Below are 26439 nucleotides of genomic sequence, written 5' to 3'. Positions count from 1 at the left end.
ACATTCTCATCACGGACTCATTTAATTCAAAAAACGTAGTTTGAAGCAACGTTATCGCGAGTCGCAATTTTTTTGTGCCATAAATTCGGCTGACCTCAGTCAGTCAGAGTGTCAATAAGAAATCCACCCACCCGAAAGCTGCTTACCCACTCGTTCGTATTCGTTTGTTTTGTCCGCGCTGATCGAAAATCGGTCGCATTATAATATTTTTTTTTTTTCGAATCATCCACAGAGCTACGCCGACCCGCTGCACATGTCCTCCTCCACATCGGGTCTTTTCTCGCCCATTCAGCAGCAGCAGCAGCAACAGCAACAGTCACCTGTGCCGAACATCATCCCGCAGCAGCTTCTGCCCCATCAGTACCATCGCTTCGGTGCTAATATTCTGTCAACCGTCAACGACGGTAGTGAGTTTGCCAGTTTGCCGCCCCGAATCAACCATCACCCGAACCAAAGTCACCAGCAAACGCCACCACCACCACCCATCGGTCAGCTTTACGGGCGAAAGATTGCGCTGCAGCATCAGAATTCCAACTCGTCATTCCACGATCTGCTCAGCTCGCAACGTGTGTAAGTAAAGAATCTTGTGAAAGTTGATTTTCCCATTCACAGCCACCGGCAATCGGAGGAAAACTAACGAAAAGAAAGCGGCTTAAGGTGACACTATTTCGTTTCCCCCCGAAAAAAAAACCAGCAGCCACGGTTGCGCACACAATTCCAACTCCTCTCAAGCAAGATCTCATTAACAATGGCCCAAATAGCGCTGGGACTGGCCACGCAGCAGCGGCTATCACTGTCTTTTTGATGATCTCCGTCTAAGATCCATCCATAAAAAATAACGGATGTCTCTCAGTGCGAAATCATTCACACAGAGATGGAAATTGCCGATTATGCAGCTTACGCGAGTGCACCTTTTGCTGCTGTATGTAGTAGGTACATACCTGTCCGTCCGTCCGTCCGTCCGTCCGTCCATCCATGGTGATGTGAGCGCGAAGCGTGTGTGTAAATGAACTCGGAAAAATTGATTCATGTATTATTTGAGTTTTCCTTTGAGGAACATATAGCGCCAGGCAAAGCTACAAGGCGCGCTTGGTGGCGGGCTCGGCAGCGAGCTGAGCTCGGTTTCGATTATTGCCATTGTGGTAACGCAAGTGAACAGAAGTGTTTTTCGCTTGGAAACATACGGCGTTCGGCGATTAATCATTGCGCGCGGTATTTAGGAAAAATAGAAAATGCAACAACACACCTGACTCGAAGTTGATAGGTATAATCCGCGCTTTTGATTGGTACGTGCGTGCATAACAGATGAACAAGCCAGGGCAAACAAGCGGCAAGCTGCAGGGAAATACTTTAGTGAACTAACTACCAGTTTATTGTGTGTGATCGACGAACGAGTATGATTCACTGCTAATGCATGTAATCATAAATTGTTGAGCAATCGATCTGACAGAGTGACGTGAGTTGTCTTAACCGAGTTTGCAACTGTTGAAGTGATTTGAAAGCTCTTTTAAGTGATTTGGTGATGGTCAGACTACTCGACAAAGCAACCAAACGGTAAGTGCTAATTGGCGAGTGGCGCCGCAATGCTAATTCTTTTTCCGTTCACTTCTGGATGGATTAAGTTTAGCTTGTTGAGTGGCAAAGATTGATTAAACAGGATAAGAACCGTGCACACCGTGGCATGTCGTCGATGTACTCGGCCTTGGGTAAATAGCTGGTAGTTTACAAAATTGTTGCCTGCACAACAGGAGTAACGCACAAAAGCAACGATTTTGGCACTCTGTCCTTCGTACAGACGGCGATTAGCGATAGAAATCAAACGTTGGATACCGTATTTATATGAGGCTCGGCCTGGCGAAGTCCGTAACTTAAATTATATGATTTGGAATGCATATTGTGCACCTTAGTGCAACTTAAAGTGGTTGTTCGCTACAGTGGTAAAGTGGTTGCTACAGTTGCATCGATAGTAATGATCTTGATTTACAAATTAGTCTTTCAGCTATACCTTGGTGAATAATACAATGGAAAAACTGTTGAATTGCCAGATTTTAAATATTATACAGAGCTGAGCTTGAAAGGAAAAAATTAAGAATACCCATGCTAAAGAAGATTTACTAGTCTATTGACCAAGATTCGACCAAGATAGGTATTAAGAGTTAATAACTCGATCATTTGTCGTCCAGTTCGAAAGATATTTTAATCATTCTGTCACAAATCTATGAATTTAAAATGAAAACAATTCATTTTTAAATATTAACCTTCAGGGATGGAAGGTGATCTGTGACTGATGAAATCTGTGAGTTTGGAGGTTCTGCCGCAGTGTAAATATTTGATCCGCTGTTGATCGTCCTTCAACGAAGCCGGTTTGAAAAGTTCCCGCAAATCTGTTCGCAGTTGGTGATAAATGACGGAAAATGAATTGGACAGTACTTTGTAGGCTGCATTGAAACCGGTAATCCCACGATTGTTCTTACAGTCCAACTTGACGCCCTTCTTTCCACTCTCCGGTAACTGTTCTGCATCCCAAATTCTATCAATTATCCGGTGCAGATAAATGGTGAACTTTTCTGGTCCAATTCTAATAAGCTCAGCTCCGATGGCCGGTAGATTTATCATTCTTTAGCTGCATGATGGCCTCCTTAACTTCGCCTATCGTTGAGGTTGGCACCTCTTTCCTGTTTTGTGGCATTGTCGAAATCGCTTTCCCCAGGGATCTCTGCCTGGGCGTCGTTTAGGTATTCATCGAAGTGCAGTTTAGCCCGACACATTTCGGCTCACGGCCTAAAGCCTTTGCGGGATCCGTTCAGTTTCAGTGACAGTAGGCTATTGCAGCCGCGCGTTAGCGTTTCAATAGGATCAGACGTCTATGAAGTGTTGGCAGTTGATCAAAACATGTTCGATCTGTGGTTCTGTCCGATTTGGTGACCTCAAGGTGTACTTGTGTAGGAGTGAAAGTGACGATCACTTGAATCAATCACTTTTCTTGTCAACGACCAGGTCAACTGCGCAGCATGTACAGCAGAAAGAATTCCAAGGAATCTAAAGGAACCAGAAATAATACCAAATTCCCTTCAACCCCTTGAAATCAAGACAAAGGAAGAAAGCGTAGACCTCTCGTACCAAACGCTTCCCATTCCCATTCCTAATAAAGATTAAATGATACTCCGAATCCTCGGGGATGAACTAACGGTATTTAGATTACAAGCTAGGCTGCAGTTGGCCAAGGATATAGCGCCTTATTTCGCTCTCCGACAGTGGATTACACTATCAAAAATATTACTTTTAATAATATAACATTTGAAATAAAGTCGTGTGTTTAAATGGTTGCCTACAGGGTGTCCTACATGAAATTGCATCACGGAAGAAACGTTGTGGAAAATTACCTAATTGTCCGATCCTTTTAGGCTCAAACTTTTAGACAATATAATGTAACCCAATATTAAGCTTTTGGCATATTTTTTGATTAAACTTCAATACCATAACCGTATGCTCGCAGCTTACGCTTAACTCTACTCAAAAAGTTTTGTGCAACATCTCGCTGCAGTTTCTTCTGTACGGAAAAACCTACTTTTTCTTCATGTCTCCCTCAGATTTGACCTCCTCAGGATGCTTCCGTAGTGCCTGCTTCATAATAGGCCAGTATTTGTCATTTCATTCTTAGTTCCGGTGCGTTGGGGGGTCCGTGTACGAAGGTAACCCCGTTGGCCTCGTACCACTCCAGGACATCATTTGAACTAAGAAATCAAACTCGAGCAGACAAATTACAGCATCATTGGGAGATACGTCGGTCACGATTTCGGTGATCAAAGGATGTCCACAGGGAGGAGTTCTCTCCCCCCTGCTCTGGTCACTGGTGGCCGACGCACTCCTTCACAAGCTGTCACAGCTTGGTTATGAGACCATTGCTTACGCCGACGACGTTGTACTTATCGTCAGAGGAAAGTTTGACGCAGTACTGTCAAGTCGCTTGCAAGGAGCTCTAAACACCACCATGTTATGGTGCTCACAAGAGGGACTTAATGTAAATCCCACCAAAACAGTCGTTATACCATTCACTAGGCGAAGGAAACATACCATTACTCCGCCTATACTGAATGGTGTCAGACTGGGCTTCAGTAATGAAGTCAAACACCTCGGAATAATTCTCGATAAAAAACTGAACTGGGCTGCCCACCTAGATTATGCTGTTAAGAAAGCAACTTCGGCTATCTGGGCATGCAGGTCACTGTTTGGCAAAACCTGGGGATTGAAACCTCAATTAGCCTTCTGGTCATATACTACGATTGCACGGCCTAGAATAACCTATGCTGCAGTCGTATGGTGGCCAAAGGTGAATGAGGTGACAGCCCAAGCCAAACTAAACAAAGTTCAGCGCCTGGCCTGTCTTACAGTTACCAGTGCCATGCGTACAACACCTACTGCAGCCATGGAGGCAATGCTATGCTTACTGCCTTTGCATCTTCATGTGAAGAAGGAAGCAGAGCTCGGCGCACTACGGTTGCAAAGGAGTAAAACCATACTCGAAGGTGACCAAATCGGTCATCTTCGCATACTTCGGGAATTCAATCTGACACCCTTAGTAACTTCAGTCTCTGACTGCATGGAAGCCAGGCCCAATATGGACGTTCCATATGAGGTGATTGAACAGATCGCTCAATGTGGAATAATGGAGGGCCAGATCTTCCATCTGGAACTATCTGTTTTTTTACAGATGGTTCAAAAATGGGGGCCTGCACAGGCTCCGGAGTCTACGGACCCGGCATCAGGGAAACCATCTCATTAGGAAAGTGGCCCACCGTTTTTCAAGCAGAAGTATATGCCATATACATCTGTGCGACAATATGCTTGAAACGAAAGTACAGGCATGCGAAAATCTTCACGGACAGCCAAGCAGCACTACTGGCTCTCAAGTCCGCCAAATGCGTGTCCAAATTAGTTTGGGAGTGCAGCACAGCATTGAGGGAACTCTCCCGCCAAAACAAAGTTTTATTACTTTGGGTGCCCGGTCACTGCGGAATCGAGGGCAATGAATTTGCTGACAACCTAGCAAGACAAGGATCAGCTCAGCAATTTATTGGTCCTGAACCGTTTCTGGGCACCTCCACATCCGCCGTGAAAGGCGAACTGATGACATGGGAAAAGCTAGAAATAGCATCCCGTTGGAATCAAACACAGGGTTGTAGACAAGCTAAACAGTTTATCTACCCAAACCCTGCAGTAGCTAAAAAACTACTCCATTTAACTCGTAGTGAACTACGCACGATCACGGGACTCCTAACAGGACACAGCCCCGCTCTTTATCATTTAAAGAATATCGGCAAGGTATCATCTGACACCTGCCGCTTTTGTAACTCTGAACCTGAAAGTTCAGCGCATCTGCTCTGCTATTGCGGAGCTCTTGCATTATCAAGGCACAACTTCTTAGGAAGTTTCCTTCTTACTCCATATCAGGTATGGAGTCTAAATCCCAAAACGGTCATTGGTTTTATAAACCATGTAGTACCGAATTGGGGCACAGGATTACAACTATTCCGCTCAACTCCATCAATGGGTATGAGCGATCCCTAAACTGTGTACAGCAATCGGGGCCTGCCACAAAAGACGATCATTAAGACTGTCGCAGTGGCCTTTTAACCCAATGCCCTTCTGGCATACAAAAAAAAAAAAAGAAATCAAACAGAGGCTTCTGAAGACATTCCTTGAAGTAGATCTGCCCGTCTACAGTCTCGGTAGTCACGAACGGCGCACTCTGTTTGCCACATGAGCAGATCGCTTGCCAAACCATGTATTTCTTGGTGGCAAACTTGGCTACTCAATTACAAAAAAATGAAGTATTCCCCGGTATGGCCACGTGGAGGCGCTAGATTGCGGCTTTGGATAACTAGAGCAATGTTGGGCCATGATTCGTTGGCATATTTCTGAGATAGATATTTTATTACCGTCTGCCGGGGTGACATTGGGCCAAAAAAGCATAGGTTTTTGTTCTTTAGCTAGTTATACACACAATTTAGCGATTACGTTGATTCAAAGTTTGTCAATATATATTTCAATGTTTAGTTAACAACTGCCAGAAAGATGGTTTAGTTACAATGAACATTGATAATATTAAAATTACATAAACTTTGGCACAATCTCACCCCTTCTAGGGGGTGACATTGTGCCAAAACCATAAAGTTAAACTAAATACCTAATAAATAAACAGTAGCGTATCTATGAACAATACACATGTAGAACAATATAAACTAGTACGTATGGGGCTGACCATGAACCACGTGGGCTATTAGAATTTGGGGGACGACCAAAAACAACGCACCTTTCAAATTATAATGAAATGTATGCACGACTCGGAGTGTCTACAACAAACAATAATAAGATCGTGGTTTATAGACAGCTACTAAATATGTAGTAGCGTCTCCAGGCTTTAGAAAGGGGAAATTAAGGGGCGTAAAATATCAGAAGACTTATCTATTTGATTATTCAACAAAGTTAATTAGTTACTTCGTTCGAGATACTGCGGTCAAAGGACACCCAATCAGCCTAACCTTTAAAACCGACTTTATATGTAAGGTAAAGCATATTTGTCTCATATTAAAGAGTTTATTCAAAGGATCTAAAATTTCTAGAGGAAAAGTAAAATTTAATTATTTGGCAGACTTACGATACTGTTTGCTCTTTAAAAGATAATGCAATATAAATTGTCAAAATATTGTGTTCCCTAGTAAACAATGCAAGTGTTTGATGTACATTGACGCATTTTTGTTGTGTATGTGAATTTCACACAGAACCGTTTGACGCTGGACCCTGCTTTCTTATTACCTTTTGATTACGTCGCCGGACCGGGACGAGTGTTCTTTTATGGTGAATTAAAAATCAGAGAGGTGCCGCCAACTGTCGATGTTGTATAGTCCTTTTTGTTTTAGTCCTTACGACATTCACTTCGATATCTCCCTCCGTGCGTTGTACCAATTTTAGGGGTTTTTGGTCTGGCCCTGTCAATTTATTTTGTTATAAATTTGTCCGTAGAGATATCCGTGGCTAACAATCTACTATACCCGAAAACAAAAAAAGTTACGACCTTTAGCGTGAAAACACGCACATGAATCGGGGCATGGAATATACTAACCGTTGCCCAGTAGGGTAAGCTGGTTTTACTTGCAATGGAAGTTAGCGAACACTGGACATCATCCGGGTAAGTCTTGCTCTACTCTGGCATACGAGGTGAAAATGCTATTCGAGAAGGAGGAGTTGTATTTCTACTGAGCCCATGGGTACATGCGACCCTGATGAAATGGGAACCAATAAACGAAAGAATAATTGTTGCCAAATTCAGAACATGGGTTAGAAACCTTATAGCAATTCAGTGCTATGCACCAACAGATGCTACCGATCTGTAGGAGAAAGAGTTTCTACTGCCAGCTAAACAGCTGTGCAGTACATATTTAAACTACTTTCGTCCAAAGTTTTCACAGTATGGTAGGAGGTGCTTCATGACCGACAACGAAGCAAATAATTAAATTGATTTATATTAGACTTACCTACTAACAAGGGAGGAATGAGGAACGTGCTGCCCGAGCCAAAGATGCTGATACCAACTAATAAGGCCGTGTGGCTTAGCCGTCTGCTCAAACCCCCCAGTTTTGAGATCCGGCAGCCGCGAACCACTCACCATCACCTAGCTTGGCTAGTCAATAGAGCATTACCAGATATGGCCACATAGAGGCGCTAGATAGGGATTTGGGATGTCTGGAGCAATGTTGGATGCTTCCTCATTTGCCTTCCCCATTTCATACCCGTGAAGGAGGGTTCTTGATGTACGCAACAAACGCAACGCTTATATTGTATCCGACTATTACCTTGTTACCGCTGAGATACGTTTGCGCGTCGCACTTGCCCAACGACGAGAGAAGGAAGTTGGGAGGCGTTTCGACGTCCGTCGATTGGAAAATCCTGAGGTGAAAACCACCTTTGACGTACAACTTCAATTCCGAGCCTGGGAGTTGCCACCTGGTGGAACCATCGAAGAGCAATGGACCGGCATCAAGAACGCCTTCAACGCTTGAAAATTTGGGAAACTTGGAGAAAGATCGACTAGCGGAGAGAAAAGCGAAAACCGGCATTGGGCGAGCGCAAACCAGATCGGCTAAGACCGTTGCCCGTCAACGATTATTATTATCATTATTATTTAGTTATTTGATTCATCCGACTTTATGTCTTAATAAAATGTGACTGGACTGGGAAAGGCCACTTTGAGTAAGCTACATAATCTTACTCGAGGTGGCACAAAATCCCAGTATCTTTTACAACGATATACAAAAGAAATAAATAGTACAAAATCAGTAAAATAACTTAACTAGACAAATAAACAATTTACAATCGCACAAAAAAGTAGCTAGAAGTCCATGCTATTTCTGCGACGATTTTACTCCAAAACCATGCGACGAACTGGTTCATGAAGTCCATAGTTAGTGCGATGCGAATTGACGCGTAGAAACTGTTGGTTCCGTTAAGGCCGAAGAGGACAGTGTAACTGAAGCTGCGACAAAACAGCAGGACAGTCAAGTGTACCCAACAAAATGAATCTTATGGGCAGTCTTGACGATGATATCCTTTCGTCGCTGCTCAAGAGGTACAATCCCAACTAGCAGACAAAGTTCCTCATAAGGCGGAAGAGCATTAGTGTTTCTCCAGGGTAGCATGCCGCAGATCTTACGTATGAAGTATTTTTGTATTCGCTCTACGCGAAGTATCCAATAATCATAATAAGGATCCCAAACAACACAGTTACGCTGAACTGCAGAGGGCTATTAAACGTGCTTGTATGCGGGACAAGCCTGGAGCCGGGACTAACTCCCTCGCCAAACAAAGAGAAGCCGCCGCTGCCAATGGTGATATCCGTATGACACCAACAGTTCGTCGTATTAATCGCGTCAACTCTGACGTGCCATCACTGGATGAAATTGAAGCAGTCATCAAGGGTATGAAATCCAATAGAGCGCTCAAATCGTAATAGATGCTCAAAGCTGACCCATCTTTGTCAGCCCAGATGATGCATCAGCTTTTCAGCAATATATGCGGAATCGCAACTTTTCCGGTGGACTGGATGCAGGGCATATTGGTCAAAGCCCCTGAAAAAAGGAGACCTAACTCTGTTTTACCCTTGCTCTGCATTATTCTCAAAGTTGTCGGATAGAGGAGAAGATCGACGCTACTCTCCGGCGGCAGCAAGCTAGGTTCCGTGCCGGCCGATTATGTGTAGTCTGCATCACATCGCTTCGGATTATATTGGAGCAGATCAACGAATTCCAGGACTCTCTTCTGCTGGTATTTGTTGACTTCGAAAAAGCATTGGATCAACTGAACCACGAGAATATCTGGGGTGCACTTAGGTGTAGAGGAGTTCCAGATAAGCTAGTCCATCAAATTGAGGCACAGTTGTCATCGCTTCTGTTTGTCTACTTTTACGGATGAGATATTAGTTGGAGTAATTGACAGCAGACCAAATCGAGGATTACCTTGGAATGATTTCAACCTAGCCGACGACATTGTCTTGCTCGCACAACGCCAAAACGATACGCAGAGTAAGTTAGATGACCTCTTCGAGCCACCAGGTAGCAGGTGGACGCGTTTCAATATCTTGGTAGCCAGACAATGCCCGATTGTGGTACCAAGACTGATATTGTCACACGGTTCAGGAAGGCCAGGGGTGCTTTTGCAGGTCTGCGAAACATTTGGCGCTTAACCCAGATCACTCTACATACGAAAACCCGAATTTTCAACTCAAACGTTAAATCCTTCCTACTGTATGCCTTCGAAACGTGATGCGTCTCAGCGGAGACAACGCAGAAACTGCAGGTATTTATAATTCTGTGCCCGCGATATATCATTGATTCGTGCATTGCCACCGGGTGCTCTGGTTCCGTGCAGGCTCCGTTCGACTTTGGGAAATGGGTTAGTCCCTTGAAGCAGCATGCCTCGCATTGGAGTCCTTTCCGCAGTTCGCTCAGGATGTCGTAAGTCACTTCTTGCCATTACGAAGTTTTTTTTTGCGGAATAGTTCCAGCGAGCAGCGTAGAACTACTCTACAATGGGCTTGGTAATAACAGGCCCTTTGGTCCTACTTAAAGTGAAAGTACTTTTTTAAGATCCCAGAATGTCATGGTTGTTTACGTCACTGCTGAGTTGACTGTCGGAGGAGTGATAGTGAATTATCCGTTAAGGTGCGTTTAGATTGGCAACATGTGGCATGCAACTTTTTCCAAACTGTTGCCCGAGGTTTCCAAGCAACATAGCAACGTATAACAAATGTTCAGGTGGCAACAGAAGCAGCATTGGGTAACAACTAGCAGCATGTCGCATACCAAATGTTGCATTCCACATGTTGCCGAAAAATTGCCCAGTTTAAACGCACCTTTAGAAGCTTCGCAGGCTATTATTGACAAGAAAAGCGATGGATTATGTAATCGTTACTTTCCACGATACTTTTAAGAGGTAGCTGCGTTAGTATGAGATTACATTAAAAAACAGTTTTTGTAAATTTTTGTGCTAAGTACTGCATGTCCGGAGCTGATATGTTGGCAAGAAAACTTTTGTGCGACTGTAACGCATTTTCAACATCGCCAACGCGGCTAGCCCATACCTGCACTGCTAGGAATAAAGAGTTATGTAACCATAACCAGTCATATGCAAATTACACCCGGAGTTTCCGAGGAAATTGGCCAGTTTTTTATATTTTTTCCCATAAACTACTCATGAATTATATCGCTGATAAAAATGTTCCTAGAGGTTTCATTCCAAATGATTGCGATATTAGAAATAACCGATTTCGGTATTTTTCTCCTTTTTAGAATGACGGACCCTTACATTAATGACTCATCGGACAACGAATCGAAGAACAGTTGTGCCAAATCTAAGCAGGAGATGGCGGAGGCCCTCCTAGCGGACCTAAACATGCTGAACGCCAGTAGTTCCATCAATAATGGCAGCGCGGGAGGCACCCCCGGCAACAACGGTGGCGGCTTTATTGGTGGTGGTGGCACTTCCGGTGGCAACAATGCCAGCAACAATCAGAACAATCTGGTTCTGGTGTTGCTGAAGGAGATAAGCAAGTTGCACGATACCAATAAGAAGATATGTCGTAATTTACATGAAACCAAAGGTAGGTACTTTTCGACTTTTGCGTCGTTTTTTTACGTTTGTGTTTTTGGGGTGTGTTGCAGTCTCATGAGTGATTGTGCGAAGCACAAACCATTGAGTACACGTGTAATTCAGCACCGCATGCTTTTTTGAATGCAAATTTTTGTTGTTATTTTCACACAAACATAGCTAATGCATATTTTTTTCTCTCTCTCTTTTCGTCCGATCCTTTCTATCTTTTATGATCCCTTTCTTTCCTTCTCCTCTATGTCTCTGTGTCATTTCATCCCGTGCCCTCTGCTTCTTTGTATTTTCGAATATGAAACAAAAAAAAATCGACCCGCCCCGCCTAAAATACGCGCATTTTAGTGGAGATGGAAGCTTTGAAACATACCCCCCACTGGGGCCTTAGTCACCGTAGAGACAGCATAAGCGGCCTGAGCACTAATAGTCAGCCGGTAGGAATGCGTTACAATAGCTTTGGGTTGCAGAGCCCCGCACCGACCTATCACTCTCAAGGTACATTTTTGCGTAGATCGTTTTGCGCCATGCATACATCATAGTTCGGTTAGGTTTAAGGCGTTACGGAGTTTAGAGATTCCTTTGTATGTTGAAATAGTGTTTTAAAATGAAGTACAGTAAAGGTTTCTTAATAATTTAGAGATAAGGTTTTGAGTTTCGAAAACTGACGTGTGCACTAATTTCAGGCAATTACACTCCGGGCATTGTGAGTGATGTTATCCGGGAGATTCGGGAGGTATCCCGTGTGCGTGAGGAAGCCCTAATGGAGCGCATGAAGACGATGATCGAGGAACGCTCGTGGACTTTGAACCAGGCCAATTTTCGGTTGCAAAAAGAGTCGGAAGAAATGAAAAAATCCATCCATTCAGTTCGTTCGGAAATGAATCAAATCGTCGATCGGATGTTGAAGTTGGAGAATGAAGTGATTAATCTGAAAGCTCAGCTCAATCATCAGCAACAGCAGCAGCAGCAACAGTTTGCGGCCCTCCGGGAGCGGGATTCCTTTGTACAGGGTACCAGCGGCTCGCAGGCCGCTGCTAGCAAGTTTCGGAGAAACAGTTTACATTTGAACTACGGAAGAATCAGTAATGCCGACGAGTTTTACGGCAATAATTTCGGTGACGTAACGAGCAACGAGCTGCGCTACAGCAACGGAGGCGGTGGCATGCGAAAATTTGGTGAGAATAATTTTGGCTCGACGTTTAATGGTGGTGGCGGTTTTAGTGAGGAAATGCATGCGGACTCCTCGAACGATCAGGTGTTGTTGTTGGAGAAGGACGCGCTCAAACTGAGGCGAGAGCTACAGGACGCGCTGGCCTCGAAGCAGGAGTCGGAAAACCGGATTACAGCGTAAGCCTTTCTCCAGTCGCGTTAGCGCGCCCGCTCGCGGATGCCCTGCCATTGCATTGCTGACCCTTTTGTACGATTAGGTTACGTTCGCACACAGTGGACAAGCAATTTTTGTGCGTGTCTGTAAATAGACAGGCCCTTTTAAGGGATTATCAGGTTTTATCACGATAAGCAACAGTTGTAAATATTTTTTGCTCTTTAACTTATCCTTTAGTTTCAAATGTTATCTGTTAATTTTGCTGGGAAAATGCTAATCATCTTACTGTCGCTCATAGCAAAAGAGTTCCATGTTGAATTTATGTTAAAAACTTTCCAGTTCTATCTATTCATTCTATTCAATTTATTCAAATGGGATTTTAAAGCTACAACTGACAGTTTTTGAAAATGTTTGTCCACTGTGCGCCGTATACTTGGGTCGATACCGTTTGCAATTAAGTCGTTTGGCGTAATGTTCCCTTTGTTGTAACGTTTCTTTAACTTACAGTAGATTCCTCCACATGATATTGCTGTTAATTTTCGAACAATCTTTAACGGAAACGAGCCTTCTGCTCGTCAAATAGTCATTACCACTTTACGGCCTCTTGTAATAGGCTATGCAAATTCCACGCCAAACAACATAAAAGCCAAGCGGCATGGCTCGCGTTCGCGGTTGTAAATAGTTCGTAGCTCTAACCAGGACTTCTCTGTTCATCTTTTTTCGTATGCACTTTCTCCACCTTTCAAAATTACTTTTTTTCATTATATCCACATACACACACACACAAACAATCGCGCCCACAAACACAGTTTGGAAAATATTGTAAGCACTCTCAAAGAACAGGTCCCGCAAGTAACACCGATGGCGGTGGCTTCAACGCAGCATCAGCAGCAGTTGCATCACGCATCCATCATTGTTCACCACCAGCATCAGCAGCAGCCTCCGTTGTTAGCGACCCAGGTTGGGCAACACCAAGCAGCGACTAACAACGGTGGAATCGGCCTCGGTGGCGGCGATGGCGGTCCGGCTGCTACCAATCCGTTCTTTCTACGCAACAGCCAGAACAGTGGCAACTCGCCGGGTCTGCCGAAAGCCGCTTCGCCGAAACCGCAAAAGGCGGCCCAGGTGCAGAGTTTGGTTACGCCGACCTACGTGCATCTCACCAGCAGCGGCGGCATCAGCGTAACCGGTCCGGTGACGGATTTGTAGAACGGTCAACCCCGGAGGTATCGTACGATTTTGACGAGTTATCTTGGCGCTCTAGCGCGTGCGGTAGGGTCTTTTTATGAAAATGACAAATTTGTTTTGTTTTTTGTTATGTTTGGAATTATTTTAGTGCCCATAGCGGCTTGGGTTGCCTTTCGTTGTCATTAATTTTACCGAAAATCGTTTGAAATATTGCGTTTTTAACAGATTTTTTTTTAAATTGACCGGAACTTTTCCTATTCAAGTTTGACTAAAATTAGAAACTTTGAGGTAAATTATTTTTCCGGTATGCAGTAACAACTAGTTGAATGTGCGGTCAAAAGCCGGTAGTTTTTAGATGAACAATGCATTGCACAGATTTACAATGAAGATTAGTTTCCAATTTCTTTGAATTTGGTCCAAATTTGCATCTGCAAATATTTAATGAAACTGAATAACTAGCTCCATTCGAACGACGGGCTCTCTGGTGCACCGTAAAGTTCACCAATGCATTCTAAGCATACTTACATGGGCAATTCAACGATTTAATAGACAATAGATAACAATATTTGATCGACACGATAGGCGGCTTGCATAACAATTCGTAGCTTTCAGACGCGCACATTATCGATGCGTTTCACGTGTGATTAAATCTTTTGCTCAGAGCGTTGGCTCCTAGCGTTCGAACCGGCCGGCCGGGTAATATGAATATGATGAATTGCTAATAAACGAGCCGATTCTTCGAATTGGCGTGACTCGAATTGTCGAACTTCTCGATCTGACGTAATCGTTTATGGGATGCAGTTGAGTCGCGAAATTAATTCAGCATACAAAAATCATTCTATCAATATTTGCCGCTTTGCTAGATGATTTCTTATTTTGCTGACAAACATTTTGCGCTTGTCAGCGGTATTGTTTGCAAGTATTTTGCCCGCCCAAGGTGATTCTTGGTACGCTACAAAAGCAGATTTTTACATTGGGACGCACCGTGGGATGAAACCCAGATCTAGGAGGACAAAATTAATTACGCTAAAACCGTTAGTCCTAGGTATATAGCATGTTCTGAGTAAATTTGTTATTTTAACTTTCGCATTTTTTGATGTATATGACATTAGGGTGACCATCATAGTAAGCGAGTGCAAAATATTAACTTTTTTATGACTTAAGTTAGCTGAATAAAATGTTCTGCAAAGTTAAAGAACATTAAATTTTAAGTTACTTTGCCGGAAAAATGAAAGCTCTATCTCTTGTGGTTGATAGGATGGAGCAATTTAATGTTTTTTTGACGGAGTGGACATAAAAAATCCGTTTTTTCTTTACATCTTCTTTCGTGTTTATTTCTCACAAATCATGCCTTCTGAGCACTTTCACACGCATGGAAAACGCGCATTTTGTTTGAAGGAATAAAGTCGCTATCTCCTTCGGTTCCGAAGTTACAGGCATTTTTTCCAAAAAAATATGGTTTTTTCAAATGTCAATAACGTAAAAACTGCTCAAAAGCAGCAAATCAAATTTTCTAAAAAGCTTTAAATAGGGGGGTTTGACGGCAGTGCTAATGACGTATTCACCTCGATTCTGCGCTCCGATCAGATACGTCCCGATCGACGTGTGTTATAGCATACGATGTATTCCGATCGAAGCGCAAATTCTGATCGGATCCGGATCGCTATGTAGAATAGAGGCGATTATTTGGGTAGTCGCCGGTAGCATGTAACCAGCACAGAGCGAAAGTGAAAGTTGGTTGACAGTTTTCCGTGTAAATGGGATGAGCAGTCCGTTATGGAGATAGTGAACGGCAGGACATCACAGTCGCAACCACAACGAACATTTAATGGATTATTGAAGATAATTGAGGACAATTTAATGTATATTACCGCCAGAAGCAATGTATTGTCACTGCAAAACTGGCTATATTCGATGATCCACTGCTCAGGATTGCAAATTTATCAGAAAATTTAACAAATCAGGCAAAAAGTACAAATCCGGCTTCATATGTTGGAAAACCGGCGTTTTCCCGGATTGACCGGTTATCGGCTTTGCAAGTGAAAAATCGGTCGGGCCGGCCAAAAACCGGCCACTTGGCAACCCTAATCCTAGTTTGGATGTCTGTTCTCTGTGCCCAAACTGTACCTGTAGCTGGCGCGAACACCTCACGAACACTTTCTTATCCGGGCCAGAATTTGTTGTTGTCCTGAATGAGTATGGATCTAAAATTGGTGTTTTTTTGTACGCCAGAAGGGCATTGGGTTAAATGGCCATTGCGAAAGTGTTAATATTCGGCTTTTGCCGATTGCCGTACACGTACACAGTTTACGGACTGCTCATAACCCATGAATGGAATTGAGCTAGATAGTTGTAGGGTAGAGGATCCATATTTCGCCATTTTCCTGGCGAAATATGGATCCTCTACCTTAATCCTGTACTTGTGTGCTGGTTAATAACACCAATGACCTTTTTGGGATTCACAGCTTTGATATGAAGTAAGAAGGAAACTTCCTTCCGAAGAACTTATGCCTACCAAATGCAAGGACTCCGCAATTACAGTCCCGTGATTGTGCGTACTTCACTACGAGTTAAGCTGAGTAGTTTTTAGCTACTGCAGGATTTGGGTAGATGAATTGTTTAGCTTGTCTATCAACGCTGTGCTTGATAGTATTTCTAACTTTTCCCATGTCAGTAATTCTCCTTTTACGGCGGAGGAGTACGAAAGCCAAGCATCGAAAGAATGTTCGAAAAATCACTTTCTCCGTTGAGCACTTTAGCGACAAATAGGTACAGTTTGCTGAACCTGTGTCGTTCTATGGTATCAAGACGGACGAGGCGACACCAATCATAATACGAAGGAAAGTTCACAGGACCACGCCAAGGAAGATCATGGAACGCAAAGCTAATGAATCTCTTCTGCACGCGTTCGATTCGGAGAATCCAATTTTTCGATGACGAGATTATGCGGCACAGTATCAAAGGCTTTGGAAAAATCACAATAAATCAAGTCCACTTGTCGCCTGAGTTCGATCTCATGTAATATCGCTGTCACGTAGCACATTAGATTCGATGTTGTAAAGCGATGCTTCATAAAGTCGTATGATCGGTATCATTGCTCTGGGACAAATTTCGGTGAATCAGTTTTTCAAATACTCTACTAAGGCAGCAAAGGATGGATATACCCCGATAGTTGACAACCGAACTGTGACATCCCGACTTGTGAATTGCAACTATGGATGTCATTTTCCATGTAGCTGGGAATTTCCTTTCCTGGAGAGAGCGATCAAAAATGGCGACAATCGGCAACGCAAGCGAAACGGCACAGTTTCTCAGAAAAATTGGAGGTAGGTCGCCTATTTCAGGTCCTTTCGTTGAATCGAGACCTTCCAGAGCTTTCTGAATTTTGTCTGCAGAAAACTGTTTAGGCGGCAGATTGATATTTAGGACTGGTATGTGAGCGAAGCAGTTTTTTCGCTAGACGGGTGATGATATTTGCTAAATACACTCTCGAAAAATGAGGCAAACAGATTGGCTGCTTCCAAGTTGGAGTGAGAAGTTGTTTTCTCGAGACTAACGGACGGAAGGAACATTGTTACCGACTTTCCTTTTCTTAATAAAATCCCACAAACGCGAAGGTAATTTATAGGTAGTTTTCGTGTGCTGCAGAAAGAATAGTTCTGTACTCTGCCTCGCGTTCATGAAGTTTAATTCTATCAAATTCGTTTTTAGTTGGAAGTATTGGTTCCACATTTCACGAAGGTTGTAACGCAGGCTTCGAAGTTCAGGAGTCCACCACGGCTCAACAGTCTAAAAGCAAATCATAGAAATCTAAAAGCATCTGGTCAACTGAACCAATAACAGAAAGATGATTACTCCAATCCACGTCTGTAAAAATTGAATTCAGCATGTCGTAGTCACATGCAGAGTAGTCGAATTGGATTTGTTCACTTCGGTCGTCCGAAATCGGTGCGTCCACCTCGTCAAGTAGTAAAAGTAATGGTGCGTGGTGACAATCAACAGGCAACAACGGAGAATATGGCGCAATTATGTCAAAGCATTCCGGGAAATTGGTAAATGTGATCTAAGAGCGTGCCATTCGCATTGACAAAATGATTAATTGGGTCGGTGAAGTGTTGCTCAATTTCTGTTGAATTTTGAATATAAAACCGCTGATATTATTGGCTCTCTTGAATACCTGACCATCAATATTGTACTTGAACAATATTGGGTTGACAGTTCGGCGGAATGTCATAACCTAACACTTTGCCGTGCTTACGAAGAGCCAGTTCTTGCGCCACCAGTTAACGAAAATATCCAGCAGCTTTTCCAAATGACAGCAGTCTTCGAGGGACTGAATGGTGTGATATATAATTTTAAATCTTTCGCGTACATTAATTTACATCCATCGCCTAAAAGTAAGGTTAGGGGAACTGTGGGTAAGACGAACAGGGTGGGTAAGACGGACAGGTGGTTGATCCTACTAGTTAAGCACTAAAATTCGTAAATGTTTTGATGGGCAACCAACCATCTTGCTATCTCATGATGTCTGAACGTTTCCATCATCATTTAGAACTTTCCAATTTTGATAAAGTGCAGAAAAACTAAAAATTGGAAAGAATACTGCGTCTGGATGTAACTTTTTCTCCATCGAAATTAAGCTTTTTGAGTGGTTTAATTCCAAAATGTTGCCCATAGCATGAAGTATTTCGATTGAATACCTTTTCAAGCAACGTTTGCATTGAAATAATACGTAATTTTATTTGCGTATGAAAAATTGTGAACAGTTTAAAAAAATGTATAATGATGGGGTGAAATGGACAACTGCTAGTGTGGGTAAGATGGTCAATGAACATATTATAATAAAATGGTTGATTTTGTTTCTTAGTGATATCTCAAGCATATAAATGAAAATTTAACCGGCAAACGTGAACTTCAAACAAATTAGCAGCGGCCAGGCATAAAACAGTTTTTGGAATGCTTGTTCATATTGCCGCTGCCAAACAATTTTCTATTGGCTGCCTCTATTGGGAGGGGGTGGACTGCCCCCTTCATTTTTTGCACGCTACACTACCATATTTTACGTATTCAATTTGTTAAGGGTCAAAAATAATAATATGCTCTCAGTTGGGGCGATTTACAATACCTGTCCATCTTACCCCCACACATTGTCCGTTTCACCCGCAGCACTAAAAAAGTTCACTTTTTCGAACCATTTTTAATACTCAAAATACACATTGAAAAACATTTTTTGTTAAATATTTCACTAGCTCCTTTTGAAAACAAGATGTTGAACTGAAGTAAACTGTATTTAGGTTTTATAAATCATAAGTTCTCTGTATTATATTAGCTGTTCTTCTTAACCTGTTCGTCTTACCCACAGTTCCCCTACGTCGTTGAACTACAACGAGAAGAGCAAAGGGCACATGTTGCTGCCCTGAGGCACACCCGATTTATTGATAAATGCGGTGGAAAAATATGAGTTGAGCGTAGTGTTCGATCACTTAAGTCGAAACTTAAGACGAAACATTGCGATGCACCAAGCCGGGAAAGTCTCCGTAAAAGTAGACGATGATCTATGCGGTCAAATGCAGCATTTAGATCGGTGTAAACTACGTCGATTTTAAATTTCTGCTCCAAATGCGAGTCGACGTGAAATGCAAAAGATTAGTGCAAACGGATCGTCCTGGCGTAAATCTATGTTGATCGAAGAAAATGTAGCTTTCGTATGGGCAAGAACAACAGTACTTACAATTATTTCGAAAGCCGAATCACCGAAAATTTTCTTTGTTCGAACGATCTGTTAACCCTTTATAAGGCCGAGGCAATTATATTGCCACCAACGAAAAATATTTGTTTTGCGTCTATAATATATATCAATATACATAATTATAAAAACCAAACAAATATTTTTTGTTGGTGGCAATATAGTTGCCACTGCCTTATAAAGGGTTAAATATACGACATAAAGGCCCAGACACAATGCATGCGGATTTTACTACGTTGCGGAATTTTGACAGAAAACCCATGAAAAAACTGTCAAATTGCCGCAACGCAGTAAAATCCGTATGCGTTGTGTCTGGGCCTTAACGGTTCTGCCAAAACATCTGTACAGCGGCAATAAACAATTGCTGGAATCCCATCTGGACCAGCAGAAAACGAGGATTTTAGTGTTTTGCGACGAGTATAATCATATCCGTTGTGATTTCAAATGTGCTCAAATCAACTAAATTAAGCGATGCAGATTCTGAGGCACCAACCAACGAACTGGAAACGGGCTTTGTAGTGTTGGGCGGAATGCAGGATCGCGTGATAGATTGGAAGGCGATCAACAAAAGATTGTGTGTATTGAGGATAAAGGGCCGTTCTAGACCCGACGATGAGAAAGAAATGTTCTACGCGAGGCTGGAGGCAACGTACGACAGCTGCTCGTCACGAGACATCAAGATCGTCATCGGGGATATGAACGCCCAGGTCGGTAGGGAAGTAATGTATAGACCGGTGGTAGAACCCCATAGCCTGCACACCGACCCGAACGATAACGGCCAACGGTGTATAAAGTTCGCAACTTCCCGAGGCCTGGTGATCCGAAGCACTTTTTTCCCGCGCAAGGATATCCACAAAGTCATCTGGAGATCACCTGACCAACATACAATGAACCAAATTGACCACGTTCTCATAGAGGGCCGGCTTTTCTCTAACATCACGAACATACGCTCCCGACGGGGTGCAGATATTGGTTCTAACTATTACCTAGTAGCAGTACATGTGCGCTCAAAGCTGTCTACCGTATACCGGATACGTCAAAGCCGCCCTCCTCGGCTGAACATCCGGCAGCTAGATAACCCGCAAGCTGTCGAGAACTACGCGCGAATACTGAATGAGGCACTGCCTTCTTCCGAGGAGTTAGGTGCTTCAAACCTCGAAGACGTTTGGGGCAGAATACGCTCGGCCATCGGAGAGGCTTCAGACACTAGGTATTGAGCCTCGGAGTATACAAAATGATTGGTTTGATGGGAAATGCCAACAAGCGGTGGAGGGGAAAAACTGCTTGGAAAAATTATCTAAGTATTGCCACTAGAGAGAACCTGGCCAAATACCGACGAGCTAGGAACCAGTTGACCACGATCCTGAGGAGGAAAAGCGCCAAAAGGAGGACAGAGATCGTGAAGAATTAGAGCAACTATTCCGAGCTAATGACACGCGCAAGTTTTATGAGAAGGTGAACCAAACTCGGAATGGCTACAAGGGGTTTTCCAGACAAACTGACGCGACTGATCAGAGCACTCTCGAGTCCCTTCGAGACGCGGCGAGGGTTGAGACAACGTGACGGTTTATCCTGCATGCTGTTCAACATCGCTCTTGAGGGGGTGATCCGACGAGCGGGCATCGAAATGAGAGGCACGATTTTTACCAAGAGTAGCTTCTAGACTTTGCAGATGACTTCATTGCCAGGAACTTTGCGACGGCGGAGGCAATCTACGCCAGACAGAAAGTGGAGTCTAGGAGAATTGGGCTAAAAATAAATGCGTCGAAGACCAAATACATGAAAGGAAGAGGCTCAAAGGAAACAAATGCGTGCCTCCTGTCGTGACCTTAATTAATTCGAACTTAAATAAACGTCTGTTGTTCTCAACAATATTCAACTGAATGCTATCAATCCCTCTCTCGCTCTATACATTTGCAAGAACCGAATTTTCCCGCGTCTATTTCTTTCGTTCTCTCTTCTTCCTATGTAACCCAAAGGCATTGCACTTCTTCCGTGCCATTTGCTCATCATCCTTTTCGTGTGCTTTTTCGCCACACGAGCTGAGCGAACGATATTTGCTGCGTTGTGAGCAATATGTTAATGCACGCTAAAATGGTTTATTACAAAAGGTGGGATTTTCAGCAAATTTATTATTTGCATTTCGCTTACTCAATGGGATATCGCTAATCATTTGCCATAATCCCTTCACCTCCCACGGACAGTAACCGTTGACGGCGACGAACTAGAAGTGGTAGAGGAGTTCGTGTATTTGGGATCGCTGGTGACCGCGGACAACAACACTAGTAAGGAGATCCAGCGGCGCGTCCAAGCGGGAAATCGGGCCTGCTTTGCTCTTCTTAAAACGCTACGATCGGGAAGCTTACGCCGCCGCGCGAGGCTCAAGGAGGACATACGCGCCCTTGCCGTGTTCGAGCAGAAAGTGCTGCGGACGATATTTGGCGGAGTACAAACTGAAAGCGGAGAGTGGCGGAGGCTTATGAGTCACGAGCTATAGGCACTGCTTGGGGAGAGTCCCATCGTACATCTAGCGAAAGTTAGCAGGCTACGGTGGGCCGGACACGTCGTAAGGATGCCGGACGACAGTGCGACGAAAATAGTCCTCTTCAACAACCCCATCGGCACCAGGAACAGGGGGGCCCAACGTGCACGATGGCTCGACCAGGTCGAAAGCGATTTACGACTTCTAAGACGACTAGGAAATTGGCGACGAGTGGCCCAAGACCGAGTCGAATGGAGGCAAGTGCTTGAAACAGCACGAGCCACCCCGGTTCTATGCTGAAGAAGAAGAAGAGGGGAGAGTAATAGTATGTTTTCTTCACCTTTTGAATGGTATAATAATGGTTTTGCTGGGGTTTATGTTAAGCCCCTTTTGTAAGCACCATAACATGGGGATGTTTAGAGCACCTTGCATCTGACTTGACAGTACTGCGTCAAACTTTCCTCTGACGATAAGTTGAACATCATTGTTTTCATATGGTTTTTATTGGGGTCTCCTCTATAGCATACCAACTGTGTTTCCGTTGTTCAATATCGTAGTCAATATTCCCTATATGTCTTTACGAAAAAGTAACTCGTCAAAATGTACGATTCCTCCTAAAGAAAAGTTGTTTAAGAAAAATCAGCTGACTGAGAAAGAGAACAAAAAAAACCAGAAGTGCCATTGTTAACAAACGTTCGACACATATGATAGAAGAAGACATCACGAACTGTCAGCTTAAGATAGAAGAGCACATTTTAAAACGATCATAGCAATCTTGTCAACTGATGATAAATAAATACATTTACAGTTAATTTTGTATGTTAAACAGAGCGTAGGAGCGGTTTATCGATTAGTTTACTGAGAGAAAACATCGAACAAAAAATTCCAATACCTAATAGCAATAACGTTCGACTGCAGGTGAAATGACGGAATAATTTGAATGTATTTAGCACTAATTGTTTTATTTTTTCGAGGAGTGGTAGCGATGAAACTTGTATCTATATGTATTTTACATAATTCGTACTATATTTGTAAAAGAACTTTCATGCATTTGCGTAACTATTTTATATGCAGACGAAAAGATTGAACAAAAACATTCAAATTTTCCTGTCGTTTTTCCCTTGATGCCCAATAGTGGTTAATCCTTTACTAGTTAACAAGTTCAATCCCTTGTGCAGCAAATATTGCATAAAAGATATTTAAAATAACCAAAACTGACTTGTGGTTCTTTTTGAACAATACGGTGTAAATAAACTATCTATGTATACCCAAATTTTAAGTTAGTCTAACCAGATTAGAAGTTTTACAGCTCATGAGAAAGCTTTTCCTTATTTATTCTACTATCGTTTAGTACAAGCACCATCACGGTCATTCGTTACCCTGCCTGGGGCAGTCGAAGCAAGAATTCGGAAGGTGCACCCCAGTTGGGTTTCGGTGAAGGGATAGAAATATGTAATTATGCGTTTTCTGAAACAAAAAAGACAGAGTGTCCCGAAAGCAAAAGTTTCAACATTGTTGTATAGTGTACAAAAAAGAAAAAGGATTTTTAGAGCGCGAGTCGTATAAAGTTATAAACTTTGACAAAACGAAAGCACGAATAGCACACAGGACTATTCGTCGGGACTAATTATTTTAAATATGCTTACTTAATGATAGAATACCAACAGATATGATCGTATTTTTCTGTGCAAGTATGGCACTTGACAGAAATATTGAGTAAAAATACCAGCGGTACTATTTTTTTAAACTAAACAATAGAGTTACTCGAAATAATAATAAAGCAATTTCATTATTTTAGATTATGACATTTCGATGCGAGAAACATTCCGAAGGCCGTTCAAAGGCGCGAACAGATAGAAAAAGCCGCAAGTATCGACAGATCAGCATTGAGAGTTTTCTGGATAAAAAGATGAATAACTGAGCAGTAGTTTTCCATCCAAAAAGCGAAATTATGTAACAATGCTGTAAAAATGAATCAAAAACTCGCAACATATGAGGACACCAGCACGTAAGCCTCTGCTCGTGTTGTACGACCTAAATGCAGATATGGAACATACCGATGCTTCCAGTGCAGGCTTCCAGTTAGCTGGAATACAATTGGAGAAAACCCGTGAGTTACTTCAGCAGAAAGACGTCCAGTGCGGAATCCGTATATCATAGTTATGAACTGGAGCTGCTGGCTGTGGTGGCGAGCGTAGAGCGGTTCAGGCAGTACTTGGTTGGAAGATTTGTCGTTCTTCGTACGGATTGTTCGGCGATTCGGGATACATATACCAAAAGAGAAATAAATCCGAGAATTGCTCGTTACTTTTTTAAGTTGTTGGAATACGTTTTCTGAATTAAACACCGAAGTGGGACAAGGATGCAACTCGTTGACGGTCTTAGTGGATCACTGACCGAGGAGCTAGCAGAGATCGAAACTGTAACCGAACACTGTCGTGGTATTGGAGATTTCGAACGCGGATTTTCTTGTGAGCATCATGCAGAGGCAAGATGAGCGGCTCATCGAGATCATCGATGAACTTTCGCGAGATCCATTATGCCATGAGGATATGCAAATTCTCGTTAACTATGTGTTCGAACATCATCGATTGTATCGTAAAGTTGAAAGACGAAAGTGTTGGGTAGTGCCAAATGCTATACGGTGGAGAATGCTGTGAAGCTACCATGACGATCAAGGGGCATTTTGAAGAAGAAAAGGTATTAGCCATGATGAGTGAACTATTCTGGTTTCCCAAAATGCGAAGAAATGCCCAAGCCTATGTTACAGCGTGTCCTCAATGTGCATGCTTTGAAGCGAAGCAAGGGAGGCCTGGAGGTTTCTTGAATCCTATATCGGAAACAGCGGTACATTTACTCGCCGTTGTTTGTGGATTTTCCAAATTTCTCTTGGTGAAGCCGGTGACATCCACGAATACGCTGCCAGTGATTACGATGTGGGAAGTGTGTTTGGATTATCGTCTCGTATAATCACTGATCGTGGGACGGTGTTCCAACAATATTGTGAAGGCTATGGCATTGATCACATTTTGGTGGCCGTAGGAGCACTTCGAATGTAAAATTCGTGCAGAGTACGATCAATACAACCCCAAATGCGACCACGAGAATGTCTCCAGCAATACTTGTGCTGTCGTTTAAACCGAAGGATGTGGTGAACGATTAGGTGTTTTTTTCATGTGTGGACTCATCACTGCGACCAGTATCGTTGATCTATTGTGATATTGCCCGGGTGTTTGCTGTATGATCCGCACTGCATTTCTTTTTGCTATAATCGCCATTGAATGAGCGATATGCGTATTAAATTTTATGCGTGCTTATATGTAGGACTGGGGCTTTTAATCTTCCTTCAAAAGCTTACTCTACTTTACGCACTCGTTCCTCGCTGCCAATGGGTATAGCCGTCCCTGGCGAGGACTCATTCGTTACTCTGACCAGTACACTCAACTATAGGAGGGACTTTTGCACTTGACATCGAACAGTCTGATTCTACTAAGATTCGAACCCACGACCACTCGCTTGTCAAAGCAGACTCGGTAACCTTGCGACTACGGAGCTGCCCCACAATTAGGTCTTAGTGGTAAAAGACCAATACATCGTAGGAGGCAATCGTAAACTGGAGCCGAGGTACAAAGGACCGTTTATTGTCATCGAAGTGCTGCCAAATTAACGTTACAGAGTGACTACCGACCCAGGACTGAGTGGTCAGGAATTTTCAACGGTTTACTCGGTAGACCATATGAAGAAATGGTGTGAATCAGTTGATCTGGAAGAGTTTTAACGTAGAACTATGTTTTTGATTTCTATATTAGAGTGCACTGTAGAAGTACGAGAAATGACCATGTAACGAAAAGTGGTTATGATTTGCAAGCTTAGAACTCAGCTATTTTTCATAGATTTTAGCAATACTTGGAACAATCGATCAGAAATTTTTCAAAAAGCTGATTAATATAGCAACCATTGGCGGAACTAGCGCTCATTTTTAAGGGGGAGGGGTGCATTTTTTCGACCATTTTATTTCCTTGGCATATTAAAATTAAATGTACATTGATGTATAGGAACTTTAAGTTGTGATGCATATAAAAATTACTATCAAGTTTTTATTATGTAAAAATATCTAACTATAGTTTTTTCTTAAGTTTAAAAATCCAGCGTAATTTTTCTAGGGGGGGCTAAATGTCTTCTAGGGGGGGCTTAGCGATCTTGTAAAATCAATATTGCTTCATCTACACCTTTTCCGAAGTGTACATCTACAATTAAAAAAACCACAAAAATCTAGGTTTTTATCGTATTAATTTTGCTTTATTTCATCACAATTATGTGACTGAAATTCTCTAGCGGTTATTGCGCTTCTGCGCTTAAAATTATGGTGGCCCAACCATGACTACTCAAGTGGTTCGACCTTTACAAATAGCGCTTTTCTAGTATTCCACCTTAACCTTCGCAAACACCTTACCGGGGGGATTTTTCTATAGTCTTCGTGTGCAGCACAACACACTTAATATATTTTTAAAATTTATCTCGATAATTGCATTTCATGAATCA

At 42.8% G+C, this 26439-nt stretch overlaps 1 protein-coding gene across 3 annotated transcripts in view; it reads left to right on the top strand.

Moving 5' to 3' along the window:
* LOC128745363 (probable serine/threonine-protein kinase tsuA) overlaps positions 1-16031 on the top strand; it is a 29599-nt gene extending 13568 nt beyond the window's left edge. For 2 of the 3 annotated variants that reach the window (XM_053842437.1, XM_053842422.1), the window contains 5 exons: positions 233-570; positions 10845-11155; positions 11503-11652; positions 11841-12504; positions 13291-16031. In XM_053842437.1, coding sequence (XP_053698412.1) covers positions 233-570; positions 10845-11155; positions 11503-11652; positions 11841-12504; positions 13291-13690 — 1863 coding nt within the window. In that variant the 3' untranslated portion in view covers positions 13691-16031. The remainder of the gene's footprint in view (positions 1-232; positions 571-10844; positions 11156-11502; positions 11653-11840; positions 12505-13290) is intronic. The other variant, XM_053842430.1, reaches the window with a different exon arrangement.
* Positions 16032-26439: the final 10408 nt, after the last annotated feature.

The sequence above is a fragment of the Sabethes cyaneus genome, chromosome 1 (assembly GCF_943734655.1).
Source record: "Sabethes cyaneus chromosome 1, idSabCyanKW18_F2, whole genome shotgun sequence".
Classification (NCBI taxonomy): domain Eukaryota; kingdom Metazoa; phylum Arthropoda; class Insecta; order Diptera; family Culicidae; genus Sabethes; species Sabethes cyaneus.
The sequence above is the reverse complement of the archived record's forward strand: the minus strand, read 5'-3'. Positions and strand labels throughout refer to the sequence as shown.